Below are 11692 nucleotides of genomic sequence, written 5' to 3' on the forward strand. Positions count from 1 at the left end.
ATAATATCCTTTTTGTCCTTATGAAATATAATTTGTGGAGGACGCAAGGTGTACTGTTCAAATATACATTGTTTTCCTTTTTTATTTGCCAGTCTTTTGCAACAATTTCTAAATATAAGTCATATAGATTTCTTGCTGTTTTTGTGTATTGTAGTAAATAAATGAAACGTCATTTTTTTAATGAGGTGAAAATGCGCTTACGTCGTCCCCCGCCATGGTTACTGAGCTTGACGCGGGGACTGTGGAGCTGGGTCTACACTGATATCCATATGGGTAGCGAGACCCCACCCACTAAAACACCTCAACCCTTCACACGCACTTAAGATGGGCCCTCGGGTTTCGCCATGCATTCTACCCAAGGAGATGAACATTGAACATTGATGAACATATCTACCTTTTAGCCGGGCTAACTCTGTATAAAATATTTTAAGTGCCAATAACATTTTCTTCAAACAAAAATAATATTAACTGTTTGCATTTATACTACCCAAAAACTTAATATTACCCTTGTGAACATTATGTTACTAGGAAAATTGAGAATAAATAATAATAATTGAATAAAACCACCAAAAACATACATGTAATTCTATGTGTAACACATAATATCGATAAAATCTCCACCCTACTTACAGAATTATTAATTACTTAGCACCTTTATAACACGATGTTCGACAAGCATTACGCAAATAAAATGTTAAGAAATCTGCTTAAAAAGCTGGAAAACCCAGAGAGGCCGTTGCTTGGCCCAAATTACAAAGCTCTGACATTTTGGGGCTTATTACTACCCGAAAATGTTTATAAAAAAATATTTTACCTAACCATGCATTTGTTAGTAACAGTATTTACCGCTACCGAATATATCGATATTTGGTTTGTTAAAAACGATATAAATTTACTGTTAAATAATGTTAAAATAACGTTTTTAGCGACCGTTAGTGTTGCTAAAATAACGACGTTTTTGGCATGGCAGAAACATTGGAAGAGCATTATTGAATATGTAACTAAATCCGATTTAGCTCAAAGAGATAGCGATAACAAAAAAGCTCTTATCAATAATTACACAAAGTACTGTCGGAAAATTACATATCTGTACTGGTCTTTAATGTATACAACTGTTGTTATTGTGATGGGACAGCCCTTGATAAAATACATATCATCACCATCTTATAGAGAGAATGTAAAGAGTGGTAAAGAATCTTACATAGAAGTAGTTAGCTCTTGGGTGCCATTCAATAAGAATACAATATACGGACATATAGCCGCCTCTTTATATCAAAGCTACGGAGCTATATATGGAGGTGGTTGGATAACATCATTTGATACAAACGCAATAGTAATAATGGTATTTTTCAAATCGGAATTGGAAATGCTAAGGATGGACTGTGCGGATATATTTGGAAAAGGAAAAGTAAATGATAAACAAGCAAAAGAGAGATTGAAGAATTGTCATCAACGTCATGTTGATTTAATGGCGTGAGTACTAAAAACATTTTTTTTAATAACTATATAAAAATATTTTCTAGACCTCATCCCACTAAATAACTATTAAATATTAGTCGTTTTTATACCACTACTCACATTTATATATTTCAAAAATGTATTATAACTGTCATTTCTAAAGGTGTGCTCTAAGAGGTAATAAAAACAAACGCTAAACAAAATATTCAGTGGTACTTAAGAATGTTTGCACGCTTTAGCTTTTGAACTTTTAACTTAGATTGGCAATTAAATTTACATCATCTCTTACTAACTTGAATAACATAATTAGCTGACTTTTTAAAAACGAAATTTAACTGAATTATTGTCGTAAATGATATATTTTCATTATATGGTTCAATGGTTCAATGGTTTCGTGAACCATTAAACGCAAGCTTCTTACAAAAATCATAACTAAAATTCCAATTTAGGGAACTTGTTTACAATGTGTGTTTCATTAACTTACAAACTCGCTTAAATTAAAATTTGAACGCTACACAGTGAAACAGTAAATAGCAATTAGTAACCATCTATCGAGAAGTGTGAAGATCCTTTGAGGTTCATACAAGAAGAAAATAATTTAATTTAGTATCAGTCCCTATGAAACCCTTAATGATAATTACTTCCCAAGTTCCTTTTGAAAGAAACAATAACAAAATTAATGAAATGTCAATTATCCTAGGTTTACTTTGCGCATTCTTGAAAATATTGCGCCTTCTCTTTATTGAAAATGCAACTCTAACGTCGTGCAATAAGACTCATTTTCTATTATACCCAGGAGCATATGTACGAAATTGGAAGTCGTGCGAAAACTCAATTTAACTTCGACAATATCTGTTGAAATGTACATTTGAGTGATAAATCTTCTGGTTCGGTTTATGGCCTCGTGAAACGTGACGGTTAAGACTTTGATCTGGGTAAACACTTTCTGCGCGATTGTACTCTAAGTACTTGAAAGTTTTTTGGCTAATCGTTTTAGTAAATGTACCACAAAGAACGGTTCTATGGTTAATACACAATTACTAATACATTTTGCTTTCATTCAACTCAATTAAACGAATTGAAACAATGAAACGAAAACACAATTTTCAGCCGTAACAACAAAGGAACAAAAGATACAGGAATGTTTAGACCGATAATTTTATATATACTTTGCCTTACTGTAGTTTACAAGACGGACTCTTTAAATAATATATAATTGAGTCGTTTATTAATAAAATTGAAATTGGCAAATATCAAAACAATTTGAAGTCAAACGAAGCGTTACATCAAAGCCAAAAAGAAAAAAATTAATGACGACAATCATTATCACTCAACAAAATATCAAATATATATTACGAACAGTGCCTAAGTTAAACCAGTTAGTTTCTAAAGTCAGAAAATAAAACTTATAATAGACTATCTAAAATATCTGTAAACATTATTTTCAAGAAAACTGTTAATGAATAATATGCAAAAGTTGTGGATTTGAAATTATAATAAAGATTCGTTTCTACATGGAAAACTGACTTTACAAAGTAACCGTCATACAACCTAGGGTCAACTGTTGGTCACTTCCATACATTATTTTCCATGGATATAACATTTCGCATTTCGCAGCTGAGCGATATAATTTATTGACATTACTTTGATGGTTGGAAGTGTTCCACAGTCCGTTTGCTTTTGCGAACTAGCGAACTGTGGAATCGGGATTCAGTGGGGGTCTTCCCTAAGAAATACGTCCTCCAACTATACAAATAGAGAATGTACTCCTCCTTCAAAGGCTGGCAACGCACCCACTAAAAATTGATGTGCATGGGCTGCGATGACCGCTATATAAAAAATAAAGCAATTGTAACTTTTAAAGAGAAATAATTATGATATAATATAAATCTCAGTTTCTTTCCGCCGTCTGTACATATTTAAATTAAGGCATTCGGGACAATTTCAAGCTAACAATATGACTATTTGAGTTTCAAAAAGTGTTTTAGCACCAAACCAGCAAGAAGTGGTTGGGTGAAATTTTGATAACTAAATGTTCCCATAAATTAACTAATTTATACTGTATTTAACATGGAAAGTGTTCAGAGGAGTTGTTCGATCTAATACCTGCTTCTGAGTTTTGTTATAGGACGTTAAGTCAGACAAAGTACAAAATTCTCCTTATCACCTCGATGTCCGTCATTCAACAACTGAGCGTTTCTTAAGGCAGTTTTTCATATGAACCTTCACTATTTGGAACCAGTTTCCCTACTTCCGTGGCCTACCAATTAAACTTAGGGTCCTCCAGAAAAGAGCGTAACAATTTTAAAAGGCTGGCAACGTATGTACCTACTTGAGCCCTACCGGTTTGACTCCTATTACATAAATAAAAACAGATTTAAACTTTATTTCTCCATTTGCTTCCTGCTAACGCTTCTATATCTTTAATCCACCTCTTTCTTCTCGTTCTTCCCCTTGGTCCTTTCCATATCTGTCTTTAAAGTCCATTTTTTATCTGGGTATAATCGACCTTAAGTCAAATATTTACCGTAAAGGATTTTCACAATGATTAATTAGTTCAATGAAATATTAGCAATTAAGTATGTCGCTTCCAAACTTAGCCGCTTAATGTAATTTGTGGACAATAAGCACAATTACCTACGAAAGAAAATTCACTGTCATTCTCTCGTTAATACAATGAATCTATTGATACAATAAATTTCAGAAAGCTAATCATGGACCTATGAGTTTAATTTAACGTAGTGGGTTCCGTAAAGATATAAGTATATTAATTAACTTATAAAAGAATAACTTAGACGCTTTAGCTTAAGTTTCAGTTTCACATGGAATATTTCCAGGTCCTCTTAAGAACAACAACAACTTTGTCTTTGTTACTATATTTTCTATCATATGGATAAGCGTTAAATAATAATGGACCCAATATAGTCATTTGTCTCACACCACATTAATAAACGTACTCCTATGTCATATCTCACCAATAAATAAACCTACAAAAACCAAATTAAGTATAATTTAAACAAAATATAGGTTGTCTATTGCAAGATTGAAATTATATATATCTAATGACAACATTGATAAAGGTGTGTAATGTACGAGGAAGTAGTAGGTAAGATTTCGCCAGCAAGATAACGAATTTAATGCAACCATCTTGAAAGATAATCATATTTTCATAATCAACCTGTCCAGCCTGATCCACGGACTGCTAAGCTGAAGCTTAAACATTCACAGAACGTACACGTTGGATGTTAACTCGAGTTCTTTATTAAGAAAAGAAATTAATGAATCAGACCGAAGCTGTATTTGAAGTTGACCATCGTCCGCGCTAATCATGACGAACATTAGTTAGAAGTCTGTGAACTTTAATCACGTTTATACTAATTGATATATTGAATACTCCACAACCGCATTCAACCCTCAAGATACCCCATGCCTTCCATCATTCCATTTGTCCAAATTTGGCCAAATCTCACCGATGTCCAGAGTGATAATTCTGGTAAACGAGCTAGGTCTGGATTTCCATTATTGTTCCCCCCTCACACTTTTAGTTGTTTAGTTTCTTATATTTAATTCGTTTAATAATCCATTCGTGTATGTTATCTGTTCCTAAAAGTGGTTGAGACATTTAGAGGTGTATTGTTTTTTTTATATTGATCTATTTTATAATAATTATCTACAGTACCCTAAAAAGAATCCAATAATCGGATAATTCAGCAAAACCCCACTTTGATCGTGGGCCTTTATCCCTGTTTTTACTTCCCAGCTAATTCCTTAAAAGCCTTCTACAAATAAGGCTTAGTTACAAATCTTCAAGATATTACTCTTATGTAATTCGAGTTTTTAACAAAAGGAGCTTTGAGATGGAAAATTGTAAATAGCTAATCCTTGAGACGGTTGTTCAATGTTTTGCGTTTATTTCAGTTATACTTTGGAGTACTTTGCGTTGAGAGGTTTTGCGTTGATTTTTCGTTGTAAATTCGCGGTCCATATTGTTACATAATACAAACAATCCATGGCGTGAGTTCTCTAGGTGGGCTGACATTTCTGCATCTGTTTCTTTATTAATTGTTAATTAAAGAAAGTAGGTGATCTTATTTCTTATATATAACAGTGCAAAGAGGCTTACCAGAAGTGACACTGCCCATGGACACTCTCAATGCCAAGGCTCGCGAGTTTTAGGAATTGGTACGCTCTATTTGAAAGGGTCAGAGTTGCTGTACACATACTTATTTACAGATTTACATTTATCGCCGTTATTATTAGAGTAATTTCATCAACATATATATACACACAATATTTAAACACATATTATATGGGTGAATTATTTCATTACCAAAACTCTAAACACACAACGTATAACCTGAGCTGCTTATAAAGTTATATTATTTAACTGGTAAAAAAATCTAAAACCTGGAATACTATAAGATTTTTTGACATATTTGATATATTACTGCTGTTGACATGAGTTAAGGATCAAGATTTGTCGGTAACTATCTCTCTTTATACCCGCCACTACATACTCGTATATTAGTAAACCATTAACTAAGTAGCAAATGCCACTGACACTCTGATTGTACATGGGCACTTATATTTGTTAGTTGAAGGTCTTAATTTACTGACAAAATATTATTCGAATAGAATATATATTGCCAGAGCAATGGCGCTGGTGTCAGCTGCCACTGTCATTATAATTCATAGAGCTCATAAATTAACAACGCCAAACCTTATAAGTGTATAACAATTAATACTTGTGGTCTATTCGATTTGCCAATATTACATTTACAAAATAACTATTGGGTATTCTATGATAATAGTAATCTTACAGTTATTATTATTAAAAGTAATTTATTGTATCGCAGTTATGGCGATAGTGTCCCCTGCCATTGTCATTATACTTTAATAAACATCAAAGTCAAATTAATTCAAAACCGTTAAGTGGTTTATTTTATTTGTCAATGTTGCAAGATCTACAAATAAACATTCGTAATGGAGTTTTATCTGCAGGTCCTGTTTCTTTTTCTCATTAATTTGACTAGTTCTCCTTCGTCGTCTACTTTGTCTTTCTCACCCTTTTACCGTCAATTGTCTTTCTTATTCCTTTCGTGTTATCTTACTTCACTCTAATCCAATTTGCAGTTGTTTTTAATTATCAAACTTGTGAGATCCATAGTCTTCTAATGAATTCGAGGGCAACTAACACCGGTGTCGTCTTAAAATTTTGATTCAAGTATATTATTAAATCTAACCCTAACACGCGTTGTAGTACGAAAATGTTTTGTATCGGTATCCATTGATTAATAATCTTATGTAAGTTTTTTAATAAGTGGTCGTTTATTTTTCAGAAATGCTCGGCTCTTCAATTCTTGTCTGTCGCCAATAATGTTACTATACATGTTTGTATGTTCAGTAATGCTATGTGCAACCGCTTACCAAATTTCGGTAAGTTTACTATCCCTTTCTACCTACAATTTAACTTTTGTAATTCGTGTATTTTTAATTATTATTTTATATGATGATTTTTAGGCAGAATCAAACCCAATGCAACAATTTTTGATTGCAGAGTATTTGTTATTTGGAATTGCGCAATTGTTTATGTTTTGTTGGCATAGCAACAATGTTTATTATGCGGTTAGTAATATTTAAATTTTTATAGTCCATTATTAATGTGTAATAAAAATTCACCATCACAGATATCATTCGACTAATCTCAGTTTATAGTAATGTATGTTTTATTTTAAAAAATCTATAAATTATACTTACAATATAATAAATGTCTTCTGTATTATATTAGTATAGAAGTAATGAAAAGTGACTCGGTGAACACTTTCAGCAAGTCCGTGGAGACCGAAGCCCTTTCGCCGAGTTATTTTGCATTCTTATTACTATTATATTTTTTATATGGATTTTTATTTGCTATTTATGAATTTAAATTGCTTTTTATATATTCGCTGGCTATATTTTATATATTGTAATAAAATAAAATTATGTTGCTGCATATGATATGAAATGATTGATTTTATTAAATGAAATTTAATATTTTTAGAGTAAAGACCTAATGTTCGGTCCTTATGAAAGCGAATGGTGGTCACGACTAAAGTCTGAACAGAAAGATATCAGTATACTAATGGACCAGTTAAATAATACTATAGTTTTTACCGCGGGGCCATTTAACAATCTTAGTGTTGCTACGTTTATCAATGTAAGTTTTACAATTGATAATCATTGAAAAAAAATTTCTTTAAACGGATTTTAATATCTCACTGACGTTAAAAATAATGTACATACTTTTCTTGGGCATGGATATTTGTATTGCCCGTCATTAAGAATTGCCAGTCAATAAGGGGTATAATTTGAAGTCATGCAGGCTATCTTCAACTAACGTCTTAATCAAAAAATGTATACTAGTATCTAGAAAATACAGTTCTAGGCTTAAATAACTGTGGCAAAAACTTAGGAACAACCGATATGGTTTTGTGACCTGTACTATTAATATTGTATAATATCTTTTAAGTTATCAGCAATCAGAATTATTCGATAATTAAAACTTTGCCTTTGTAATTAATAATGAAAGGAATAAAAATAAATACATTTTATTTGAATTTTTACTAGATTTTGGTAGATAGGAAACAAAAAGGACTTCGTACGTTGTATTCGAGAGCTTACTGGCATATCGGTCTGACATTTCAAAATGGCAACGGTAGTACCAATTTCAGCCGCGGGCTAAGAAAAATATGTGGCACTATAATAAATTCGTTTTATAGTAGTTTTATTAAATTGTGTAGTATTTACCAAAGACAATAGACGACTTTAGTTCGTTTCTGTCTATTCTGTGCAATTTATTTGATTCGTTACAATTAAACCTCTTTATTGTTTATGAGTAAGGGGTAAGTCTTTTACTACATAAATAAAATATTACCACACTTTTATATATTCTACGAGACTTGAATTCTAATCACATAATTACCTTGTAGGTTATATAAATTATCAGGGGAATAATACTTAAAGTTGTAACGAAATAATATTTTTAACCCACATAATTTTATCTTAGTCTTGACGCTCTTGGGCAATTTTTGGCGTCGTAACATGTGCTTATTCGGGCAATGGCCTTATCCAGGTTCGAACTTGAACTCTTGAAGTATCTAGTTTCTCTCGCATTAAGCTTTCACTGTTAATATACATCGTGCTAAGAGCTTCATCTCATTTACTAAGCAAGCAAAACCCTAATTACGACTCAAACAACTTTAAATATTTAATTGAAATCTTAATCCTATCTTATTTCAGATCTTGAAAGGGGCTTACAGTTACTACACATTGCTGAACTAAACACAAGTTGACTTCACTTCATTATCATCATTTGCTTACCTTTGAGTCACAAAACGCCAAGTATTTATGTTATTCTAAGTAGTTAAGTATTTACTTAAGAATTTTCTTTGTTATCTATTCGCTCTGTAATTTCCACTGGTTATATAACCCTTGAAACGCTTTCTAATAAAATTTTATGAAATATTTTTTGTACTGAAATCACTGTAATAGTAGGGGAAAAGTGCGTGCTCCTATTTCACCATGCCTCCTGCTGATAGAGGATCTGGCAATTTGAGACAAATGTTTGTTTTTAATTTATTTTATTATTATTTATTACTTCAGATGTCATGTGTAACATGGTGTAATGTTTGCAACTCCTTACAAACGTTTTGTTACACACAAAGACTTGGCGATTAAAAAGAGTGGCGGAGAGTTCATAGCCAGTTCTTCTCTTCCTTTCTACGCCCTTGATTTGAGAACTGGCAGTGAATTTAAAATAGAAGCATTTAATATATATTTCTTTTTTTTACGTTCATAAGTGTACATTGTGTTACTTATATATGAATAAATGATCTTTGACTTTGGAGCCCACGCGAGAATTTTGGAATGTATGTGACAGATTAATAATCAGAGCGATACCTTGTACCCGGTTAAGTACCTCAACCAAATATGAGTCAAGTCAAGACAAGGATAAAGGATCAGATAAGTAAAAAATAAATCATCTGAAATATATGTGGGGTCTCTACATTTTCTACCGCAGTCACCATGGAAAGTGTTCAGAGGAGTTGTTCGGATTGGACCTACAGCTGAGTTTCACCATCGGCCGTCGAGGTATAGTATGAAATTTCTCTCAAATCAAAACCTCCACGTCACCTGCATATTTGCAAGCCTTTAATCAGTTTAAGTTGCAGTTGTCCATGGGGAATTTCAGTTAGTATTACTTGAAGTAAAAATCTGAAACGTCGTCATATATAAACGTGTTTAAAAAATGTCATTACCAACTTAAATGGAGTAAGGGGTTACAGAATTAATGACATAATCTACAAATCAGTCGTACACATAACATAAAAAATAGGCTAACAATGTTTTACCAGCTAACAATTTTCCTAACTCATACCGGACAAACAGACTATGTAAATCTAAAACGCAGGAACAAACTAAAGTTGGACTGAATCCAGCGTTTTAATTAATTCCTCGTATGCGCAAAAACTACGTAATAGATAGGTATGTTTAGAGCATGGGAAGGAAATGTTTTAGGAAAAGGAAGGCTTTTGATAGGATGATACGTGAAATTTACCGCAAATGTACATTTAATTCTATTTCAAACGTAGCACGAAATTCCTTAAGATTTGTTAGGACATCGCGGTCATTTTTGTTGATGTCTAATAAAATATATTAAAGCCTATTTTTATTAGGGATAATGTAGGTCAGTCGGCAAATCGGTCCAGTAGTTTCGGAGTCAATTCAATGCAACAAACAATCAAACATTTCTCTTATATTAGTATAGCGACTTATTCCAGTGATAATTCCAGCATATATACACACTATGTACAGAATACACTGCAGCTGTAGAGCGTGGAAATGTGTGAAAATATTGAATTTGGGTCGCTTTATTTTAACAGTAATTATATAAATACATTTCAATTTGATAGACTAACCTTAAAGCTGGCAAAAAATTTCTCGATGCTAATGCCCTGTCCAAGAAACGCGCCATCTGCGAAAAGCTTCTTCGTAATTCTTTGAACAAATTAATAAATCCCTTCTACGAACCTATTGCAACCTTCTTGAATGTACATCAAAGCTACCACCGATAGACTAAAGCAATCATCAGGGCCTTTCAAATTTCTTTCAAAATCTGCTCGGAGAAACCTTTGATAATTGATTTCGCAATCTTGTTATTTTTCATTGCATGGCAATTATTCTGTTTCGATTTCTCCAAGCTCGGACAAAATTGCTTGGCTTTCAAAAAAAATAATTTATTCATATGTAACACAATGTACTCTTATGGACGTAAAAAAAGACTTATACATTAAATGCTTCAAATTTTACATTTACCGCCAGTTCTCAACAACAACCTATTGGTCTGGAACTCAGATTTCTGTATCTGATTCATAGTTTATCAATCTAATAGGTAAGAAGGTGATCAGCCTCCTGTGACACAAGCTATCGACTTTTTGGGCCTAAGGCAAGCCGGGTTACCGTTGAAGGGAATATTAAATATGCACATAGAAAGAAAGTTTATTGGAGCACAGCCGGGAATGGAACGTACAACCTCAGGGACGATAGTCACACGCTGAAGCCGCTAGGCCAACACTACTCTAGAATTAAAGTCTTATGAAGTATTTAAAGGCCGGCAATCGAGTGCTTGCAAGTCGTAATTCAACATAAAAAAACTAATGTAAGCGTACGTCAAACCAGGCTCCAGAAGATAAATAACTCCTTATATGGAAATTGTATTCCTTAAGCGAAGTTAGAGAAATATCAATAGATAAATTTAAAGCTCTCGTTAAACGTTAATTAATCAATAAATCATTTATAATTTGACGAATATTTAAGAGATCCTAATCCTCGGGATTGATTTGCTCCAGTTCAAACAATTTGTATGACTCAAGACTTAGCGATTAAAAAGAGTGGCAGAAAGTTTCTTGCCAGTTCTACTTGCCCGCTCTACTCCCTTGACTTGCGAACTGGTAGTAAATTTAGAATTAGTTTAACTTATTTTGTGACGTTCGTAAGTGTACTTGTTTATGTCGACTTTAACTTTGAAAATCTACTATGTGGGCTTATTGCACAAAAATCTCAGTTTCTATTTCCATTAGTACAATAAAGCAACCCTATGTCTGACATAGTATATTTGCTTTCACCGTTAGTTAGCTCTTCGGAACTCGTTAGTGGTCGATGCACAATACATACGGTTATCAGATATTCTCAAGAG

General features: G+C 32.7%; 1 protein-coding gene across 1 annotated transcript; it reads left to right on the forward strand.

Annotated features, from left to right (window-relative positions):
- Positions 1-691: 691 nt before the first annotated feature.
- On the forward strand, positions 692-8778 carry LOC123711031 (odorant receptor Or2-like). Its single transcript, XM_045663421.1, has 5 exons — positions 692-1473; positions 6798-6894; positions 6979-7083; positions 7499-7654; positions 8737-8778. The coding sequence occupies exons 1-5, from the start codon at positions 692-694 to the stop codon at positions 8776-8778; spliced, it is 1182 nt and encodes a 393-aa protein (XP_045519377.1).
- The last annotated feature ends 2914 nt before the right edge of the window (positions 8779-11692 follow it).

Source organism: Pieris brassicae, chromosome 6 (genome assembly GCF_905147105.1).
Source record: "Pieris brassicae chromosome 6, ilPieBrab1.1, whole genome shotgun sequence".
Taxonomy (NCBI): Eukaryota; Metazoa; Arthropoda; class Insecta; order Lepidoptera; family Pieridae; genus Pieris; species Pieris brassicae.

Excerpts from the sequence above, each read along its gene's own strand:
- LOC123711031 (XM_045663421.1), top strand. The coding sequence starts at position 692 with ATGTTAAGAAATCTGCTTAAAAAGCTGGAAAACCCAGAGAGGCCGTTG. Across the intron at positions 7,084-7,498 it reads GCAACAATGTTTATTATGCG|AGTAAAGACCTAATGTTCGG; the intron begins GTTAGTAATATT and ends TAATATTTTTAG. Across the intron at positions 7,655-8,736 it reads GTGTTGCTACGTTTATCAAT|ATCTTGAAAGGGGCTTACAG; the intron begins GTAAGTTTTACA and ends ATCTTATTTCAG.